At 44.2% G+C, this 22,948-nt stretch overlaps 1 protein-coding gene across 8 annotated transcripts in view; it reads right to left on the bottom strand.

Annotated features, from left to right (window-relative positions):
* PTPN21 (protein tyrosine phosphatase non-receptor type 21) overlaps positions 1-22,948 on the bottom strand; it is a 52,784-nt gene that overhangs the window by 4,894 nt on the left and 24,942 nt on the right. Inside the window, exons 8-19 of one of the 8 annotated variants that reach the window (XM_083731564.1) lie at positions 20,562-20,650; positions 20,125-20,212; positions 19,577-19,656; positions 15,339-15,440; positions 13,570-13,630; positions 11,338-11,428; positions 8,762-10,230; positions 6,804-6,941; positions 5,545-5,766; positions 3,744-3,872; positions 2,005-2,239; positions 617-777 (exon numbers count right to left, since the gene is read on the bottom strand). In XM_083731564.1, coding sequence (XP_083587690.1) covers positions 617-777; positions 2,005-2,239; positions 3,744-3,872; positions 5,545-5,766; positions 6,804-6,941; positions 8,762-10,230; positions 11,338-11,428; positions 13,570-13,630; positions 15,339-15,440; positions 19,577-19,656; positions 20,125-20,212; positions 20,562-20,650 — 2,865 coding nt within the window. Of the gene's footprint in view, positions 1-616; positions 778-2,004; positions 2,240-3,743; positions 3,873-5,544; positions 5,767-6,803; positions 6,945-8,761; positions 10,231-11,337; positions 11,429-13,569; positions 13,631-15,338; positions 15,441-19,576; positions 19,657-20,124; positions 20,213-20,561; positions 20,651-22,948 lie in introns of all 8 variants that reach the window. The other 7 variants (XM_083731563.1, XM_083731565.1, XM_083731566.1 and 4 more) reach the window with 7 other exon arrangements.

The following is a 22,948-nucleotide window of genomic DNA, read 5'->3' as shown; positions in this document are numbered from 1 at the left end:
AAAGAGTGGTACCCTAAGACATGTTAAAGAGATGCTTCTCATCTCTTCTTCCTACCAGCATCCCCCTCAACCCAGGATTTTTTTTTGGGGGGGAGGTGTCACAGGTGAGTGTAGGAGAGGACAGGAAACTGTCCTTCAATGCTATGAACTGCCCTGAGATCTACAGATGAAGGGCGGTATACAAATTTAATTAAATAATATTCTCAGAATAAATTAGTTTCAATGAGTTTCGTTGTGCAGCACTATGCATATCATGTACATAGACTGCAAATAATAGAAGGTGGTGAAAAGTATGCTTTGAAACCTTTGGCATAAAGTTAGTCATTCCCAGATTGTTAGAACTGGGATGAGTTTCATTAATGCTCCCTGCCTTTGATCCCTGCCAGATCACGCTCTGTTAAAGCTCCCATCTCCAAGAATGCAAAATTTGGTGAAGCAATTGGTAGTCTTTGCTACTTCGTGGCAGGACAGGGATGATGAACAGGAAAACAGCACCCCTAGTGCTGCTCCTTGACATCACCGCATGGGAGGGGAATTGGCTACCCCCATACTCTGTGGACCCCCTGATCAAACTCCCCAACACACACGCCAGAGTTTTAAAAGGCCAAGAAATAACCTCATTGTGCTCCAAGCAGGCAATCATGATCTCCGACAAGATGACCACGCCAGTTCTCCCAACGCCAGCACTGCAATGCACCAGCAGGGGAGGGTTGGGGGCTGTGGGGTCCGCAGTGCTGTTTGTATGGCGCCGGACTGACTGTATCTCTTCCAAGTATGCTGTCAGATCCAACAGAAAAGAGGAAAGAAGAGAGAAGTTATTTAAACTAGGCAACAACGCAACCAAGTACAGAAAGTGGCAGCCAAGTAAGACAGGGTAGCAGACAGGGCAAATGAGACACGTCCACTCAGAATGCAATGCCATTCCTTAAAGATGCTTATAAGCTACCAGACCCAGTTCCACATGCTGCTAATGGATTATAAAGCCTCAAATAGCTCAAGGCCCAAGTATCTGCGGGAGCACCCCAACTCCAATACCAACCAACTCAATCAATCCTTAAGATCGGGAGAGGGTGGGGAGGCCTTACTTCCAGTCCCCGTGAGGATTTGTAGTCAGGAAGCTCACAGAAGGGCTGTCTCCATGGTGAGGAGAAGAAAAAGAGTTTGGATTTGATATCCCGCTTTATCACTACCCTGGTAAAGGTAAAGGGACCCCTGACCATTAGGTCTAGTCGTGACCGACTCTGGGGTTGCGGCGTTCATCTTGCTTTATTGGCCGAGGGAGCTGGCGTACAGCTTCGGGGTCATGAGGCCAGCATGACTAAGCCGCTTCTGGCGAACCAGAGCAGTGCACAGAAACACCGTTTACCTTCCCGCCAGAGTGGTACCTATTGATCTACTTGCACTTTGACGTGCTTTCGAACTGCTAGGTGGGCAGGAGCAGGGACCGAGCAACGGGAGCTCACCCCGTCGCGGGGATTCAAACTGCCGACCTTCTGATCAGCAAGTCCTAGGCTCTGTGGTTTGACCCACTGCATGTGGAGGAGCGGGGAATCGAACCTGGTTCACCAGATGATGAGTCCACTGCTCTTAACCACTACATACTGGCTCTGGTTTGTTTATGAGGTCATGACTCTGGTTTGTTCTCCACATGGAGTGGCATTTGCTCTGCTGCCACCCCCAACAAATTATTTCTATCCCTTCCTTCTTCAAAAGAACTCATGGCAAAACACAGGAGCATTCCCAGGTTGTGCCCTGGCCAGCATTTGGCTGGCTCCCTTTCAGGACGCTGGCCTTATTATGTGCTTTTCAAGACCATGCCCAGATCACACCAAACGTGAGCAAAAGTGGGCAAAGCAAAAACAACGCAAATTCTTTACTCGGCAGGTGGGAGCGGGGTACTTCTAGCCACAAAAGACATTTCCATAGCATCTCTTGACACCTAGTTCCCAAGAAAGGAGTCATTTACCACAACCAAAGACAAGATAACCCCTCTGAAACACTTACAAAGAAACCCTTTTATGTCCTCTGGGCAGCCGTGCTCCGGCCAGTCTGTGTACTGAAGGTGCCAAACCGTTCTCTCTTGCCCCGTGAGGAGGTGCTTGATCTTCAGGCCTGTCGTGGCGTAACAGCCAGAGTCCGTTCGGAATCGGGTAGTGATCTTGAATCTCCCGTACGTCACCGTGTTGTGCCTCGAGCCAAGCCGCGGCCAGTACCGGAAGCTTTTCTCTCGGCATCCCTCCTGGAAACATTAAGCTTCGTCAACAGAAAGCTCCCATGTGCCCGTCCACATAAACATTGTTGTTTCAAAAAGGACTTGTGGTTTATTATTTTCGAAATTCAGATCCCGCCTCTTCCTCCCCCTTCATTCCAACCTCACAACGATCCTGCGAGGTACCGTATTGGCCCGAATATAAGCCACACTCTCTTTCCAAATTCTGACCGTAAAAAGTTAAAGTGCGGCTTGTATTCGCGAACTTACAAAAAAATTGCTTTTACGATATCACTACTGAAACAGGCATACGGTAAAGCGGAACAAAAAAATGTTTTACAGTCATACCTCGGGATAAATACGCTTCAGGATAAGTATTTTCGGGTTGCACTCCACGGCGACCCGGAAGTAACAGAGCACGCTACTTCCGGGTTTCGCCACTCGCGCAGACGGTCAAAATGACGTCACGTGCATGTGCGGAAGCGGCGAAACGCAACCCATGCACGTGCAGACGCATCTTACGTTCTCTTCAGGATGCGAACGGGGCCAGGAACAGATCCCGTTCGCATCCCAAGATACCACTGTATTGCCGATTTGCGAGCTTGAGTGCCTGTGGAATTATAGCAATTGAATAGCAATTTGCAATTTTAGCAATTGCACGGTAACACTTGTGGGTTTGCAAGATCAAAGGCTTAAATTGGTTTGGAGTTACAATTCTACCAACCGCAGCAATTTTCAGCCTGTAACCCAATTTTAAGGGAACATCTTATATTCTGGTATTGTCTTTTTTTTCTTTTTCCCCCTTAAATTTTAAAGGTGCAGCTTATTTGTGGGTGCGGCTTATATTCAGGCTAATACGGTATGTTGGGGCTGTTAAAGAGGGGCATGTCCCAAAGTCGCCCAGGGAATGAATTCTGAAGCTTGCTTTCCCCACTAGCCACTAAACTACATGGGCCCTTCTACACTGCCCTGTCAGACCTGGTCAATCAAAATTAGACTGGAAGGAAAGGGCCATACCTCAGAGGCAGAGGGTCTGCTCTGCATGGAGAATGGCCCAGCTTCAAACCCTGGCTTCCCCAGGTACAGCTAAGACTATCAGTGGCTATTGGCGGCCATGATGGCTATGCTCTGCCATGTTTCTGAATACCAGTTTCTGGAAACCACAGGAGAGGAGCTCTAAGGCTCAAATCCCTCTTGCAGGTTTCCCACAGGCAACTGTTTGGCCACTGTGAGAACAGGATGCTCAACTAGATGGGCCATTGGCCTGATCCAGCAGGCTCTTCTTATGTTCTTAACTGGGGGAAACTCTGGAGAACTGTGGTCAGTCAGTGTGGACAATACTGAGGAAGATGGACCATTGGTCCGCCTTGGTATAAGCTAGCCTCCCGTATTCCTTTGGTCGGTACATTCTTATATAACCAAGTCGCTTCATGTTTATTATGCTCTTGCACAGAGGAAGGTCGTTCAGGGTCAGGGCCATGAAGATAGCAGTTTCCAAGCTTATTCCCTCCCCAGAAGTGTTGCAAGTACCCACCTCTTCTGCAGTCACCATGGCTATAATGGCAACCCCTTGCTCCCACACCATCTGCCAGAAATCTTGGCATGTATTCTGCAAAGGACCTTGGGTAGCAATATAATCCCACTCCATGCCCCCAACGCAGACCTAAGAAAAAGAAATGGAAAAAATGATGCAGGGGATTGTAAGACTTGAAAGAAAACAGCAGCAACAGGTCTGGAAACCAGGCCTTATGGGGAACGGTTGAAGGAGCTGGGTTTGTTTAGCCTGGGAACGTGGAGACTGAGAGGAGATAGGATAGCCATCTTCACATATTTCAAGGGCTGTCACATGGAACAGCCATATTCTGTGAATCGCCCTGAGACCTCTGGATACAGGGAGGCCTATAAATTCAATTCAATTCAATAAAATAAAATAAAATAAGATGGAACAAGCTTGTTTTCTCCTGCTCCGGGGGTAGAACTCAAATTATTATCTTCAAGTTACAAGAAAGGAGATTCTGACTAAACGTCAGGAAGAACTTTCTGACAGTGGAATGGACTCCCTCAGGAGGTGGTGGACTCTCCTTCCTTGGAGGTTTTTAAGCAGAGGTTGGACAGCCATCTGTCATGGATGTTTTTGATGAGATTCTACCATTGCAGGGGGTTGGATTAGATGACCCTTGGGTACTCTTCCAACTCTAAAATTCTATGGTTTTGGGAAATACCCGATATTCACCATACTCAGAGCGGACCCATCAAAATCAACAGACCTAAGTAACTTAAGCTATTAATTTCACTGGATTTGTCAGAGCATGGTAAACATTAGATATCACCCTCAGATTTAAAAACGGAGAGGTGGAAGTCAGTCAGCACTGATCAGCCTGTATACCTTTTGTTCCTGTCATATTATTTCCTCTCTTCACATTTAATCCCCAAAATAGACAATTCATACCACCCCGTATCATAATGATGAGAACAGAACACGGGTAAGGGCCTCTTTCTTGACTGTTGTCACCTTCATGACAACCAGAAAGTTCAAAATATGCTTGGCAGAGCCATAACCCTCAGGCAGTATCATAATATGCCTCAGATCACTTCAGAGTGAAGGAAGGTTGACTGATAAGCAGGGCCAGCTCAAGACACTTTGCTGCCTGAGGCAAAACAGCAAAAGGTGCCCCAAGTCAAAAGAGAATTGTATTGCAAGGCCGGCCTAGGTTTTGTTTCTGGCACCCAAGACAAAAAAAAAATCCACAATTGCCCCTCTCTGCCAGTGAAAAATAGAAAAATAGTAAATCAGATAACTAAAAATTGTTGCCCTTTCAGGTTACCTCAAATCAGCTTCCTGAGGCAGCTGCCTCAGTCTGCTTTATGGTAGGGCCCAGGCCTGTGATGAATTCATAATATGGGCCTGCATTGAGTTAGTTCAAAGACAGAGATTCTGAAAAGATCAACTTCCAAGATAATCCCTACTGAGAATAAGCAAAAGGCTCTAAGCTAAAACCTACATTTTGATAGATACGCTCTGAGGTAGGATAAGTCAAAAGGATCAGAAAACGCAAAGAATGTAGGCTCTTTTTTCTGCCTAGCCTTACAGAAAATAAATGATGGCAAGTGGCATGTTGCATGTACAGCAGATGTTTTATCAGTTCCTTTTGTCCACTAAGAAAAGTAACGTTCTCCAGTGCTCCTGCTCCTCTGCACCATCCCTAACGCCATCCAGTTAAACAAGCCTGTGGCATGCTTTGACTTTTAATTTTTAAAAAGCGTTTCACAAGAAAGGTCACAGATAGGTGAAAGAAATCATTCTGGAAAACATTCCCATTACTTCCTGAGCTCACCTTAATATGGGAAGCATTGATATAACCCGTATTGTTTTCTTTAGTAGGGACCAGCTCTACTCGGGTGTCGTCATAAGGAAGCACATCCTGAAACCTGTTCCTTTCTGCGTTTTCTGGAAGGCGGGCAATTGAACAGTCCCCATCCAGGAGCCTTTTCTTCTGGATCCGCTCATATTCTGTAAACACCATCCCTTGTTCCAACCCTTGTTCCAGACCTTTACACTAGAAAGAAAGAACACGTTTTATTGCTTTTCAACAGATGTCTGCCTCTGTGTGCGTGCTCTATTTTTTAATTCCCCCCCCAAAAAACTTTTAAGTTGCCTTTTTATTGTGTGCTCTCAACTAGGCTCATAGAATTTTAAAAATCACACAAACACACACACACACACACACACACACACACACAAATTAATTAAAAAGCTGGTGGTTGTAATAAAACTATTATTATTGTTGTTTATATCTCGCCTTTTTTCTTGACAGGACTCAAGGCAACTTACAGATAAAAACAAGGACCGCAAAGAACCCAGAAAAAGAATATTAATAAGCGGATAAACATTAATAGATTTAAAACTATAAAAGGTAAAGGGACCCCTGACCATTAGGTCCAGTTGTGACTAACTCTGGGATTGCGGCACTCATCTCGCTCTATAGGCCAAGGGAGCCGGCGTACAGCTTCTGGGTCATGTGGCCAGCATGATAAGCTGCTTCTGGCGAACCAGAGTAGCGCACGGAAACGCCGTTTACCTTCCCGCCGGAGTGGTACCTATTGATCTACTTGCACTTTGATGTGCTTTCGAACTGCTAGGTGGGCAGGAGCAGGGACCGAGCAACGGGAGCACACCACGTCACGGGGATTTGAACCGTCAACCTTCTGATCGGCAAGTCCTAGGCTCTGTGGTTTAACCCACAGCGCCACCATAAAATCTGTTTAAAACAACCATGCAGCTCATTAATACTAAGATCCAAAACAAAAGCGCAACTTAAGGTTTCTGCTTTATAAGGACCCCCATGGCCATTCTCTACACATCTGCGGAATACAATATCTCAAAACCACAGAGCTGGACCAAGAAGATGTACAAAACCAGTGGCAATAAAAAGCACCTGCCACTTTTATTCCAAACTTGGTGCAGAAATAAAACCAAATCCTGATGCCTTTACTTGGATAAAACTTTTGCTTGGCGGTAACCAAGATTCTGCAACTATGGGAACTGAATATGAAACCTTTTTAACATACAGCTCAAAGAAAACATCAAACCAACCCGTTCATCGTTTGTTGCTCTGGCAGGTTCCTCCTTCCCTTCGTCTGGCAGCGGCAGCCGAGATAACGTCAGTCCATTTAGAGCAGCTAACTTCAAAGGTCCCATTTTCTTGGCTTCGGCTCTGTTCTTTTTCATGACCTGCTGGAAACAAGACAACCTGACAATGTGCTGCAGCAGAAACCTGGCTCAAATGAAATTGCTAGGGTGGGTGGCGGAGTGCAGAGGGGAGGGGGCTCATCTCAAAAAGGGAAGAACCGCCAGCCCTTGCCTCCTCTGGCCAACAGAACCCTGCAGAGACTGCAGTAGCAAAGCAACATTCTTTCCACCTGGTCTGTCTTCATTCCTCAAGTTTTCAAAACTTCATAGGAAGGATAAACAGACCTTAGGGAGAAAGGATAGTTGCAGACAATGGACTTTCATGAACAGCCACAGGCTACAGTCCAAAAATTAGTGCAGGACAGCAAAATTGTGCACCCAAGTTGCATAGGTCCCAGTGACTTTTATTATTTTCTTCTTGCCCTTCTTTCCCAGGAGCTCAGGGTGAGCAGATCTGTGCCTCCTGCTTTCATTTATACTCACAAAAACAATCCTGTGAGGTTTTTACAGCTGAGGCTAGTATGTGTGACTGGCCCAAACTGTGGACCTAGGTCTTCCTTTCCCAACATCAGTATTCTAATTACAGTGGTACCTTGGTTTGCATACGTCTTGGTTTGCATATATTTTGGATTACATACACGTCAAACCCAGAAATGCGTGTCCCAGTTTGCAACCTTTTTTTTTATTACAACCCAGTTTTTTTGGATTACAAACAAATTATTTTTGGAGGCCCCATTGGCGAAAGCGTGCCTTGGGTTACAATCTGTTTTGGTTCATAAACGGACCTCCGGAACAAATTATGGTTGTAAACTAAGGTACCACTGTACTGCACCACATTGGCTTACAGTGAGGTTTGAACAGCCTAAATGTGCACAACTGGAATCAGTTAGCACAGAGCAGGAATGTGTAACTTGTGGCCTTCCAGATGTTGATGAACTACAACTCTAATCATCCCTGCGGATGATGGGAGTTGGAGTGCAACAGTCTCTATAGGCACAGGTTCCCCACTCCTGAACTAGACAAATGGAAATTAAGAGGAAAGTGTGAAGGAACATCTGGTTTGCTTATTTCACAAAATTTATATACCACTTGATTGTAAATTAATAACAATAGCCTGTTAAAGCACTTTACAAAAACACTCTCTTTACTGCCCCCTGACTTCATATACAAAGGTATGCATGGGACAAACAAACATTCTGCTACAGAAGAAGCAGATTTCCTACTCTCATTTTGCACAGTAGACACACAATTTTTACTGCTTTGCAGAATTGATCCTGTTTCTGGGACAAAGATGTATTCAAAGCATTGTTGCCTATCAGGAAATATCACATTCTGCAGATTTCCTGCACTTCTGTGGAATACACACAGCCCTAAATACAACCTGTCAAATACCTTTCAACATTTAGCTGCCAGAAATTTGAACGTTTTTTATTGGCAGGCAAGTAACATTTCCCAACCCAGAGTATTCAGCCTTTCAAAGTCTAGCACACAAGCAAAATGGTGAGACTCCTTAGGATTATGCCAGCTAAGCATGTATGTTGGCAGCTGATCTTTAATATGATGTAGAAATTGCAGAGGTTATTGGCTTCCAAACACATCAAGACACAAAGTTATTGTTTGAAACGGACTTGTTTGGGAGCTATTAACTATATTAACATGTGATGGCATATTCATATGTAAAGCTCACATTACATGCACGCATATATTGTATACAATCAGTTGGCCTGCACAAATCGACAAGTGTACATGCTTCCACACAAACATTTGTACATGCATAGAGACTGCTTGCCTGTGTTCTATGTAATGTGTGAACAAGCATCTAGAAAGACAAGAGAGGATCATCCTAGACTAGAGAAACTCACCCCTAAAGGAGGAAGCCCTTCCACTATGTTCTTCTTCCCAGAAAGCAATTCAGACACAGGCCTCTTCTTTACGGAATCCTTCCGCACCCTGTACCTTGCAGACATTGTTAAGTCAGACTCTGACACAGACGGAGTCAGCAGTCCGTCGCCTCTTCTCTGTACCTGAGTGTCAGCCACGATGTGGGCAGGACTCGCATCTTTTACTCTCTTCTCGTTTTCAGTAATATGCAACTTGGGTTCGTGTATGTGCAAAGGGCCAGGGTGTGAAATGACGGAGCTGTAGGGGTAGTTCAGTAAGGATTCAGAAGGATAGCATCCCATGACAGAAGGAAGCTGGGGTTTCCCATTGACGAAGGGAGAGAGGGTTGCACTGGCCTTGTGTTCGTCTTCAAATTCTTCTTCTTCCTCGCTGCTGTGAATGAGCATAGTGGCATCTGAAAGAGACTTCTTATGCCCATAGCTCACGTTTTCCTCTTGCTCCTCATTTTCCTCTTGTTTCATCCTCTCCAAGAAAACAGTGGGCTGCGAGCTGGCAAGTATAACCTTTGGAGGGGCCACGTCCGCGGCTGACGCTGACATGGTCCTCTCTTTAATCCTCATGGCCTCAAAGTTGTGGGCCAAGCCAGCTATCTCAATACTGTTCCTCTTCTGCAGCTGAGCGTGCCGGGCCGACGTCAAGGGCTCGCTCACTTCCTGGAGGGAATGTGCAACGGGTAGACTGTCCTCCTGAAATGTCTGGACCGAGTGATGGACCCGCCGGGTAATGAGATCCGGATTGCTGCTGCTGATGTAGAGGTGCCGAGAAAGGTCCGGGGTGCTGTTGGCGGGTCTCGGGTGAGGGTAAGGAGGAGGGGGGCGATACACTTGAGTCTTCATGATGTTTGGCGCAGGGTACTCCTGGGCCTGTAACTGAACGTTCGTCAGTTCAGGGACGCTCACCGCTCCAACCACCAGGCGCCTTTCGGCAGGATAGGGGTAGGGCGACTGGCTGTGGAAACTGTAATTCAGGTTGAACGGGTAGTGGCCAGAATGAGGGGAGGTAAAATTGGCGTGTTCTCGGATTTCAGGCTGGCTGTAAACCATGGCGTCGGGCCTACTGTAGGCGTAGGAGTTGCCGATGTTAAGGTTCCTCATTGAGTGGCTCTGCTTGTCCGAGTGGATCATTCCCCGGTTAAGCTGCTTCATCACTGTCTCGTAATCCGGGGTAGGCCGATACGAAGGCGGTATGAGGGCACTGTGCCGGTGTGACGGGACATAATCAGACCGGAGGACGTCGCTGCCGGTGATGCTCGGGTTGGAGGACATGGGCGACGGCTGCATGTAGTGTTGTGGGTTATTCAGCGAGTTTGTGCTGTGAGCACTGTAGACGCTGCCATTGCGGATTCTGCCATTGTAGTCATGCGGCGCCCTGTCCAGGCTGGTCTGAGAGTGGCAGTAATAGCCATTCTGGTTATTCCCGTAGAGGTTATCTGAAATACACACATTAGAGTCCAAAAAAGGCATGTAATAGTTGTTAACGAAGTGTCAACCCCCCTCTCCTCCATGTGCATTGTGTGCTTTTAGATCGGTAACGGAATCGTGCCTCTCTCCGTATCAGCAAATTAATCTGACAACATCATGGTCAACAGCTAAAATGGGCTGAATATCTAATTTCAATCCACTGCATAGAACAGCCTAAACATAACAACGGCCTGATGGATCAGGCAGTGGCCTATATAAATCCAGTATCCTTTTCTCACACTGGGTGCAATAGGAGAAGCCTATAAGGGGACCAGAGCGCAAGAGCACTCTCCTGGTATTCAGGAGCTTTACTGCTTCCAACTGTGGGAAAGGAATGTAGCTAGTGGAAGAGCCCAGTAGGTCCCCAGTCTTGCAGCATTACCCAGCTTCAATTTCCAGTACCTCCAGTTTTAAGGGACAGTTAGCAAGTGATGGCTCATACCTTAGCCTGAGATCCTACTGCCAATCAAAATAGACAGTGTTAATCTAGATGAGTGTTTCTCAAACTTGGATCTCCAGCTACAAATCCCATCATACCTGATCACTGGTCCTGCTGGCTTGGGATGATGGGCGTTGTAGTCCAACAACAGCTGGAAAGACCCAAGTTGGGAAAACTCTGGTCTAAATGAACAAGTAGGCTGACCTGGCATAAGACGACATACTCATGACAGGTCCATGTGCAATGTCAAAGCACAGATAAAACAAAACAAGGTTTATAAGTCAAAAAACATGACTACAGATTGTGGTGTGCTAGCAATTAACAAACCACAGTTAAACCATTGGGCATTGTTCAATCAAACAATCGAACAAATCACGGTTCAATAATCCATTGTTAATAAACCTCGGCTTGGCGTTACATGCAAATCAGGTCACATTCTCCCATCCAGTCACTGAATGCATTGATAACATTAATAATAACATTAATAACAGTATATTAATTCTTAATGACATTAATAACAGTATAATGACCTCCCAGTCTCTTCTCTACCACTTCCAATTCAATAATGTAATTTTCCTCAAACCCCTTTATTGGCAGAGTAAAATACTGAAGTTTCCCAAGCACCTTAAACCTTTACCTTGGGAAGATGTATACTGGTCTGCATAGGGTCCATTGTAGTGCAACTGAGGTGGTGGTGGAGCCATCATATAAGGCTGCGGTTTGGGCTGCTAAAAAAAAAAGAAGAAGAAGATATTGTAGAACTAAAGGGAGATCTACACAAAATTATGATTATATATATATATATTTTAATACCAGTTGGAAGCTGCCCAGAGTGGCTGGGGCAGCCCAGTCAGATGGGTGGGGTACAAATAAGAAAATTATTATTATTAAAACTATTTTTAGTATAACCTAAAGCACTCCAGGATGCATGTAGTGTTATTTGCAACCACATGCTGCCTCACACATCTCAATGGCAGAAGAGAGCTGTACATAAAAAGGAAGGTTCATTCTATCTGGCTAACTTATTTAGGGTTGTCATATTTCACAAAGTGAAAGCAAAATCTGTAAAAAAAAAAAGTTTTTGGCCAAAGTCATTGATGTTTTTTTTTTGTTTTTTTTTGCAAAATCTGTTGTTGTTTTTTAAGGAAGTATTTGAGCTTTTTTAATAGGGAATTTGCCAAAATCTGCACTTCTGACATGGGTCGCCATACACCAGGATTTTCCCAGACATTAAAGCAATTTCCGCCTGGACGCTGTTTCCAACGGCCTAATCCAGCTATGTCCCGGAAATTCTGGATGTATGACAACCCTAAATTACTAGAAACTAATAGGACATCCACAGTTGTGGGATGGGATGGGGTTGGGGAAGACCACACCTATTGGAATTCCTGTGCCTGCAAGAAAACTGCTGAATCAGGCAAACACTACCTTAGGTAGCTAAAATGCATCTCTTGAAGTCGACAGGGAGCGGCCAAGAGCACCTGCCAACCATCCAATCAGCAGTATCTATGTTAAACCAATAAGCATGTAGCAGCCAACTCGAGGCTATTATGAAGAAATTACTCACGCCACTTGTGCAAAACCTGGATTATCCAATAGAGTCAGTACAGTACAGCAAAACTAGCCTTTGTACCTTAACAAGGAAGAACCTACTACGCTAGCTGCTGTCACAGTGTGATATGAGGACATGAGTGTGGACAGCTTCCTCCCAGCAAAAAAACAGCTAGGGAAGACGTTTGGATTTTTTTTAGAAATTAAAGGGATTAGCCTAAAAGCAGGAATATTCACAGAATAATCTGAACTGATTCATTGTCAGAATCATTGGTCATTTTTTCCTTTCCTTCTCCTCCTCTGATGAGGCTACATTTTAATATTTTAATGTTTCAATATTTTAATGTTGTATTTTAATTTTGTTTTTAAGTTGTAATCATTCAACTTGTTTTTATTATTGCTTGTAAGCCGCTCTGAGCCCGGCCTTGGCTGGGGAGGGCGGGGTATAAATAAAAATTATTATTATTATTATTCAGAATCAGAATAGAGGCATGGGATGCAATTTGATGAATGAAATATGGCTCTTGAATTCATGATAGCAGTAATGGGGGTGTCTGTTGGATTCTAAGGAAGCCCTGAGACTTAAAGACATTGGTGCTTTATTGCCATTGTCCTCCCTGGAAGCAAAAAAGTTGGGTTAAGTGGAAATTGACGAGTATTTCAAGCTGCAAATGTAGATGGAACAAGCCAGTCTGTTTAGGCTTTTGCAGGACCTGCTGTTCAGAGTAATCTTTTCAAATTCAGGAGGATTAACACTGATCTGTGTAAAGTTTCATGAGGCAGAGGAAACAGCTGGTTGTGGAATATGGGATTGTTTGACCCTGTCCATAAACAAACTGCAATTTTGTCTTTGGGGGCTGTGCCATAGAACAAAAATCGTCTTTAGGGTCTGAGGTTAAAGACTTTGTGGAAGTTTTTGAAAGATACAAGTGAGTTTAACTGAGGTGCAGAAACTGCTAAAGCCAGCAGGTGGTGGTAATGGGGCCTCTCTTATGGCTTTGCAATGCCATTAAACACTTGAAGGGTTTTGTATGAGAGTAGAAGGTAAAGTGCTCAATTTTTTTTATTTCTAATTGACTTCAAATTTTGATGTGCTATTCAAATATTCATGACTATACCAGATTTCTATTAAGTGCTTATTTCAAATCCATAGACCTTCTATTGCATAGGAGTCAGCAGCCCACCCACCACCCACTAGCTTTTTCTACTTCCTCCTATCAACAGCCCTTCAACCAATGAGAAACCTTTCCGCCTTAATTAATAACCTTTTAAATGAAACCTCAAAGAATAAGGAAGAGCTTGGAGCTAAAGACCTTACCATAGACATCCTGGAGGAGGACCTTCTTCTAACCGGATTCACGGTCACCGCCTGAGCTTGTCTACAAAGCAAAGTTACACACTTAAAAACAGATTTTGAAGTAATGTCATTGACAGTGCGGTCCTATGTTTGCATACTCAAAAGTAAGTCTCACTGTGCTCAAAGGGACTTTTCCCCCAGTTAAGGGTGTTTAGGCTTGTAGTCTTGGGGACAGAAAGTGTGAAGTGCCTGCTACTCCATTGTAAGAGAGGGGCCACTAAAAGGCAAATCAAAGAAAATGTTGTGACTTTAACATCCTTTCTCCATCAGGAAACGGTGGCATTAATGCTCATCTTGCATGTATTGCATTAACACCAGGAGTTCAAAGGGAGGACAACTCAGATTTCCAGAAATCTGCTTAAAGGAGACAGTAGCATTTTGCTTGGCAATCTAGTATTCCTCAAGCAGTCCTGCCCATACTGTAGCTGTATTCATAATTGCATGGTTAGGTTTTGCCACAAGGATATATTTGTTCATAGTTAATGAATTCCCAAGTAAACCTTAAACACATCTGGTTCTTTGTCTTTATTAATTAGATAGACCAGGCTGCTCAATTTAATACTTTAGCTCTGAGTGGATCAAGCATGCTGGTAACAGTGGAGTTGTTTGAGAGCTTTCCTTGTTTGAAGAGGCACACCCATGTCCAATAATAAGCCCTGCCTGGCTTGTAGGACACACTCCTGCCAACTCCTGCAATATGGCAGAGACTACAACCAGGAATTTTGTAGCTTCACCTCTTGCAAACAGCAAGGCCAGCAGTCAACAGAGATGGGGCTTGTAGCTCAGCAACATATCAAGGACCGTAAGTTATCTACTGCTGGCTTAAGAATACCTGCCTGCCCTTTTCAATCCATTTGAGTCCTTTCCTTCTGTAGCCCCTCCAGAGCCTCCCAATCTAATTTGTTTCCCCCATCTGCCACTGCAAGCGACAGGGAAGAGAACCACAGGCAAGACCACCATGTCTAAAAGGAAGACACATTCATGACACGCCAGCATTAACTGATCCATCAGGTCTCAGGGCACTTCCTGCTTCAGTTGTTGCAGAAAGTCCCGGCTGTGCTCCTTGCCAGACAGAGCTACTGGCCAAAAAGAACACATAATGGGTAGAATCACTCCTGTGACAATGGGAATGAATCAGGTTGTGACCTGTGCAGAACCTTGCAAAAGGCATACCCCACTTCTTGCATAAATTGGTCCTATGGTACACTAACTTACGCTGAATTTGGGGATCATGCAGTTTCATTAATCTTTCTGTCCCATCCGGCATGTTCAGTTTGTAACAGCACAAGCCCATGCCCAGTGCTATTTTTCTAGAAAAAGAGGTGCTGGATCTCAACATGAACGCCTCCCTTGTTCTCTTGTAATGGCAATGGTGCCCACCTGAGAGATGCCGAAACTGAGTTCCAGCTGAAAAAAAGCCTTGCCCATGCCAAGATATACTTGGCCTGAATCCAAAGCAATTCTTTCACCCCACCCTCGCAGTCTGCTCATGTCCAGGGTCCTGTTCTCGCAGCCGCCAATCACATGCCCATGGGAAGCCCAAAAGCAGAACTCAATTGCTCCCCGGCAATATCTGATGCCCAGCAATGATATTCAGAGATACGCTGCCTCCGAGAGTTGAGCAATGCACGGCTGCATTGTGTTGGTGCCATGGGAGCTAACAGGGGAGCAGTACAAATACGTCGCATGCAAAGAACACAAAAGGAAAGAAAGAATGTTTACTGGCTCACCCTTTGAGCAGAGAAGGACGAGAAAGGATTGGAAAGCGTGGAAAGGAAAGAATGAGGAAAGATTTCTGAGAGCCTTCCTCAGGCGGAGAATCTGGGGAGTCTCTAAAGACAAGGTACATGCAGACAAAATGTAGACAATGAAACAACACATTTATAACAAAAAGGATGCTTGTTATCAATGGAGGAGACATTTCAAGAGATTGTCAGGTGGGTTTCTCAAGGGTGCTCCTATGGTCATGATCACCCAGTCCCTCCTATAATCACAAATTGAAAAATAAAGCAGAGTCTATAGGAAAATGATTTGATTAGTCTACGACAGGGATGGAAAACATGTGGTTTCTGAGGTCATGTGTTTTTGGACAGCAGGCATGAGTTAGGAGTCAAAGAATCTCTGTTCCTGTTTTACAGCAAATAAGTTACTAGTCCACAAAGCTAGAAGAAAAAATGCTAGTTGTGTATCTTAAAGAAACAAGGACAGACAAAACGATGCTCAGGTGCATCACAGTTTCCCCACCTCAAATCTCATTGTATTTGAAACCCAATAGAAGGGAGGAGATAGATTTATTTGGCTATGGGTGATTTTTTTAAGGGACTTGAGTTAGTGTTGTCGACATTTGACATTTATTACACCATAATATTGCAAAGCAATAATAAACGGATCATGTTCACAGAAATAAAATAAACTATTCATTATTTTATTTTTTGACCACCCTTCAACAAAAATTCCCATATTTCTATAAAAGTGTTCTGGTAAAATGATAATGAAAATTAAGAGTAATTTCTTGAAACTGTTCCTGGTAGAGCTTTAACAAAGTGGCTTGTTTAAATCATGGCAGATATGAGGGGCAGACAGTGACCTCTAACATCACCGCACTGTAACAAGCATTGCTTCCTACAGACATAGCACTGAACTGCTTCCCAAATGACACCATTTTGGATTTCTGGCCTCTTCCTCCATCCCTCTTTGGGCAATCAATTGTACGGTAGTTCTTCCAAATGCCATGCCATTCTCTCTGCACCATTCCCACGACACAGACGTTCTCTGACAAAAGTCCTCATAGGAACAGGTTCATGGGAGCACATGACATATATAAATGGAATACTTTTGCACCTTGTTATACTTCCAGTAAGAGAACCAAGCCTTTGTGAGTCATCTTGGTTATCCTGTGACATGCACCTCTGTTCACTGGGAGCTGGTCTGCTACTACACTGGGGGTGAGGAAGCTGTGGGCCTCCTAATGTCGTTCACTAGCCTGATGGGAGTTGGGAGTCCAAAAATGTCTGGAGGGCTGTTGGCTAACTACCCCTGCACAAAACCCATCTTATAGCACTGGACTTTCTTATTATACAGTAGGAGGACTGTGCAACTTGAAGGATAATTACATTCTGATCCACACATTATTCCAGAAGGTGTGTAGTCAGTTTGCTCTGGAATTCACAAAAACAGAATTCTTTAAGCACCCTTAACCCAAGGTACTTTGGATCCAGTACATCAGAGGTTTTCAACCTTTTTGAGTCCACAGCTCCCTTGACCAACTACATTTATTCTGCAGCACCCCTGTGGGGTTCAGGAGCCCAGTTATATCACCCCTTGTCTGCAGAGCTAGCAGCCTCTCACCATTTCTGAACACCCTCCTTTGTAGCATGTTCCCTTAGCCTCCTCTTCTTTCCCCTCTCCTTGGGAGGCCCTCCAGGCAGCTGCTGCCATCCCTGGTCTCTGAGCTGCTCGGCCCCACCCCAAAGAGAGGTGCCCTCCCAGAGGTAGCATTCACTTGCAGAGCTTATAGCCAGGGGTGCTGCAATAAACAGCTGTGCAAGCCTTTGGGAGGCAGAGATGCAAGAGGGCATGAGAAGAAGGAGGGAAGGAAATAATAATAATAATAAATAATAATAATTTATTATTTATACCCCGCCCATCTGGCTGGGCCTCCCCAGCCACTCTGGGCGGCTTCCATAAAAACCAAAAATACAGTAAAATATCACACGTTAAAAACTTCCCTGAACAGGGCTGCCTTAAGATGTCTTCTGAATGTCAGGTAGTTGTTTATCGCTTTGACATCTGCTGGAAGGGCGTTCCACAGGGTGGGCGCCACTACCGAGAAGGCCCTCTGCCTGGTTCCCTGTAACTTTGCTTCTCGCAATGAGGGAACTGTGAGAAGGCCCTCGGTGCTGGACCTCAGCGTCCGGGCAGAATGATGGGGGTGGAGACGCTCCTTCAGGTATACTGGACCGAGGCCGTTTAGGGCTTTAAAGGTCAGCACCAACACTTTGAATTGTGCTCGGAAACATACTGGGAGCCAATGTAGGTCTTTCAAGACCGGTGTTATATGGTCTCGGCAGCCGCTCCCAGTCACCAGTCTAGCTGCCGCATTCTGGATTAGTTGTAGTTTCCGAGTCACCTTCAAAGGTAGCCCCACGTAGAGTGCATTGCAGTAGTCCAAGCGGGAGATAACCAGAGCATGCACCACTCTGGCGAGACAGTCCGCAGCCAGATAGGGTCTCAGCCTACGTACCAGATGGAGCGGGTAAACAGCTGCCCTGGACACAGATTTGACCTGTGCCTCCATGGACAGCTGTGAGTCCAAAATGACTCCCAGGCTGCGCACCTGGTCCTTCAGGGGCACAGTTACCCCATTCAGGACCAGGGAATCCTCCACACCTGCCCGCCTCCTGTCCCCCAGAAACAGTACTTCTGTCTTGTCAGGATTCAACCTCAATCTGTTAGCCGCCATCCATCCTCCAACCGCCTCCAGACACTCACACAGGACCTTCACTGCCCTCACTGGTTCTGATTTAAAAGAGAGGTAGAGCTAGGCATCATCTGCATAATGATGAACACCCAGCCCAAACCTCCTGATGATCTCTCCCAGCGGCCGCATGTAAATGTTGAAAAGCATGGGGGAGAGGACAGAACCCTGAGGCACCCCACAAGTGAGCGGCCAGGGGTCTGAACACTCATCCCCCACCACCACTTTCTGAACACGGCCCAGGAGGAAGGAGCGGAACCACTGTAGGACAGTGCCCCCAGCTCCCAGCCCCTCAAGACGGTCCAGAAGGATGTTATGGTCGATGGTATCAAACGCCGCTGAGAGATCCAGCAGAACTAGGAAACAGCTCTCACCTTTGTCCCTAGCCCGCCGGAGATCATCAACCTGTGCGACCAAGGCAGTTTCAGTCCCATGATGAGGCCTGAATCCCGACTGGAAGGGATCCAAATGGTCCGCTTCTTCCAGGCGTGCCTGGAGTTGTTCGGCAACCGCTCGCTCTATCACCTTGCCCAAGAATGGAAGATTTGAGACTGGGCGATAGTTGGCCATTGTGGCCGCATCTAAAGATGGTTTTTTAAGAAGCGGTTTAATAACCGCCTCTTTCAGTGGGTCTGGGAAGGTTCCCTCACGGAGGGAAGCATTCACCACCCCACGAAGCCCATCGCCCAGTCCTTCCCGGCTAGCTTTTATAAGCCAGGATGGGCAAGGATCCAAGAGACAGGTGGTTGGTTTCACTCGTCCAAGCAGCCTGTCCACATCCTCGGAGGTAACAGATTGGAATTGATCCCACTCAACTTGACAAGACAGAACTCTAGCACTCTCCCGCCCTGGCCCTGCTCCCACGGTGGAGTCTACTTCTTCCCGAATCTGAGCGATTTTATCTGCAAAAAACTTTGCAAAATCATTGCAGGAGAATATGTGGCCCATACTGGGCCCCGATGTTGCAGGTGGTTCCGCTAAATTGTGAACCACCTGAAAAAGTCTCCTGCTGCTGTTTTCTGCAGATGCAATAGAGGCGGTGAAGAAATTCTTCTTCACCGTCGCTATCGCCACTTGGTAGGCTCGACGTTGAGCTCTAACCTGTGTCCGGTCAGATTCAGAATGAGTTATCCGCCACCGGCACTCTAGCCGTCTCAACGATTGTTTCATTGCCCTCAGATCCATGGAAAACCACGGGAAAGAGGGACAGAGGCCAGTGTTGCCCGTGGCACCCCTGGCCATCATTCAAGGCACCCCAGGGTGCCACAGCACACTGGTTGAAAACCACTGCAATACATTATTCTTAGATTTAGCACCAAGAATAAGACTTCTGTGGCCTCAGATAAGGCTCCTGTTTGAACGCTGAAAAATATGTTCAGTCTCAGGAGTCTGCACTCAGAAACAAAGCTATTTGGTTAAGGTGTTCAAGTAGTAAAGTACAGAATATAAATTAATGAGGAGAGAGATTCACTAAAGGATTATTATACTTACAGGCTACATTTATTTAGTCTATAAAATTTGTGCCTGGCCACACACATCCTCCACACATATTTTGCCGTTTCCATGTCTTCCTGTTAAACAAAAGAGATTATATGTAAGACAAAACGAGTGGCTAAATGCATCTCTTTCCAATCACTTCCCTACTAAGAGGATTCTCAGGACCAAAGTAAGGGCCAGCTTTAGCCTATCTTCTTGCTGCATAAACTCAAGGACAGTGGAAAGGAAGAGAATCCCACTCAGCCATTGTTGTTGTTGTTGTTAATTAAATTTATATACAGCCCTTCATCTGAAGATCACTGGGCTATTTCCAACATAAAAATACAAAAAGAAAACTCAAAATACATAAAACAAACAAACAACAACAACAACAACAACAACAATGGGAAAACACCAGTAAGCCCTCCCACAAACACATTTAAAAGACCACAGTTCGGGTCTACAAAGGTCTGATATCTAAAAGCCAACAGATGATTTATGCCTTCTTTCTCATGCCATACATTTTATTTAAAATGCATATGAATAAAATCTCACTCACTTACAGTTTGGAACTGGATAGTCTCTTCTTTATTTGCCAATTCTAATGCAAAAAAGGACTTGTTGTGGGACATGTTAGCAATGTCATGCCACCTAGGCAGGGGTAAGGAAAGAAGAGAGTGTAAGAGAGAGAGAGAGAGAGAGAGAGAGAGAGAGAGAGAGAGAGACACCTCACAAAGCACTCTGCTTTAACTGCACGTGTATAAGAGGGGATCTGAATTCACTATGCCATTTCCCACATAGTTGCAAAAATTCTTAGCTACTTTGAAAAGTTTCTGCTTCAGGGGGTCTTATGATTTGGTTGGTTCGATGCTTGCTTGCATGCACACATGCATCTGCAACACAGGGAATCACAAGGTATGAACTGACCACATGACTGGGCACCTAAAGGTTAAGGGACAAAGACTCTTAAAAGAATCACCATCGCAGGAAATGAGCTCACCTAAAGATGACGGGAGGCCGGCCATTTTTGTGTTTCACAAAGATTCCATCAAGACAAGCTCCGATGAATATGTCACTTCCTTGGCTGTCCTGAAAGATACAGAAATTGCATATCGCTTGCACCCTTTTCCTTGCGAAAATAGCTTCATTCGTCATACCCTGCCCACAGCACCCTGCTCCCATGTTTGTGCACTAAATTTGCACCAACAATGCAAAGTAAGCTCATTAGATGTATTAAAAATTGAAATGCTCAATATCTCCTTTAATAAAAAAACAACCAGAAGCCTTTTTTCTGGGAATTATAGACTCAGATATTCCCAAAAATGTAAGAGAGATCTTTTTATATGCCACGCTCGCAGCAAGAGTTCTTATTGCAGCAAACTGGAAGAGTTATAAAGTTCTTTCAAGGCTAGAATGGATTCAAACGTTGGTTGAATATGCGGAACTAGATAATATGTCTGAAAGAATACAGAAATATAAAGACTTATTGGAAAATAAGACCCCAAGGTGGTTATCACCAATGGAAGCTAAGGCCCGGAAAAGACTCAATATGGAGGCCAAATGGCCGAAATATTGGGAAATAATAGAAAAAGATGGAGATAATTGGAGGTTGCAGAGTTTGGAGAAATTAAAAGATAAAGTGTGAGATTGGTTACATTATGCTCAGATCAAAGAAATTTTTAAGTTGGATAAAAAGATAGGATTCCAGGTGGAAAAATCAAAGTTAGAAATGGAATTGTTAGAACCTAAGACTAAGGTACTTTCAAGAATGTATAATTTGCTGCTAAAATGGAACACACAAGATGAAACGGTCAAATCGGCTATGATAAAATGGGCACAGGACATAGGGTATAATATCATGTTTGCTGACTGGGAAAGGTTATGGACCACCGGTTTGAAATTCACGGCATGTAATGCCTTGAAAGAAAATATTATGAAAATGATATATAGGTGGTACATGACCCCAGTCAAGCTTGCAAAAAATATACCATTTGTCTGATAATAAATGTTGGAAATGTAAAGAAACTGAAGGAACGTTCTTTCACCTCTGGTGGACCTGCCCTAGAGTTAAGGCTTTCTGGGAAATGATATATAACGAGTTGAAAAAGGTATTTAAGTATACCTTCCCTAAGAAACCAGAGGCCTTTCTTTTGGGCATCGTCGGCCAGAGGGTGTTAAAGAAGGACCGAACATTTTTTATGTATGCAACAACAGCAGCAAGGATACTTGTCGCTAAGCACTGGAAAACCCAAGATTTGCCCACACTGGAAGAATGGCAGATGCAACTGATAGACTATATGGAGCTAGCAGAAATGACTGGCAGAATCCGAGACCTGGGAGAAGAGGCTGTGGAGGAGGACTGGAAGAAATTTAAGGACTATTTACAAAAATATTGTAAATTGTATGAATGTTAAGAAAGATGTAAGATTATCAACAATATGGCACCAATAAGTTAGTTAGAAGGAACATGAAGATAAATGAAAATATAAGAAAAGATAAATTTTGGATAAATATTATGTTAAAATTAAGCTTGTAAGGTCTGGGTTAAATTATCTAAAATTAGGGATACAATATTGGAAAATTATAATATAAGAATTGAAACAAGGTGATAAATTGCTGGGTAAAGCTCGAAAATTTGGAACGCAGGAACGAGAGATGCGAGGAAGTCCAAAGAAGTGAAGAAAATGTGGATATTGAAAAGTTATATGTTATTTTGTTTGCTTTTTCTATTGTATTAAGAAAATCTTTAATAAATATTTATAAAAAAAAATGAAAGAATACAGAACAACCCAAAACAAGTATTTATCTCAAAATGGGTAGCCTTCAAAATATATTTGAAAAACAACTGTTGCAGTTTAAACTCTGTTGCAGCGTTTGAGTAATTTCAGTAGCAGTTTTAAGTCTGATGCGAGACCCAAGAAAGATAAAAAAATATTTAAATTCTGTTAATAATCTGCTATGTTTCGGCAGCAAGTTAGTGATGAGTAACTGAAGTAAGGAGTGGACGGGAAGTTTGGTCTAAAGCAAGAAGACCTTTTTAAATTTATGGCTTTGTGTTTATTATTTGGTATACTATGGGTTCGTGTTTGGTATATGGTTTATTATTTGGGTACGGTATTTGGTATATTACTTTTTTCTTATTGTGTTGATGGATATGGACAGTTGTCTTTTTTGTGGATTTATGTGAAAACAGTAAAAAAAAAGATTGTGTTTTAACAACCCTGCCTTTCTACATAAAATGCAATATAAATTACATGATAAAAGAATCAAACAATGTTCCTGTTTGCCTAATTTGTTTCCAAACTGAAAATCTGGAATGTTTTAAGTTCAGAAATTCTGCATGCTGAACAGAGACCTGAGCAATCCAAGTTTGACATCTGAGCAATC

This window comes from Podarcis gaigeae (genome assembly GCF_964106915.1).
Source record: "Podarcis gaigeae genome assembly, chromosome: 1".
Lineage (NCBI taxonomy): Eukaryota > Metazoa > Chordata > Lepidosauria > Squamata > Lacertidae > Podarcis > Podarcis gaigeae.
Note: the sequence above shows the minus strand (reverse complement) of the source record. Positions and strands in the feature narration are given on the sequence as shown.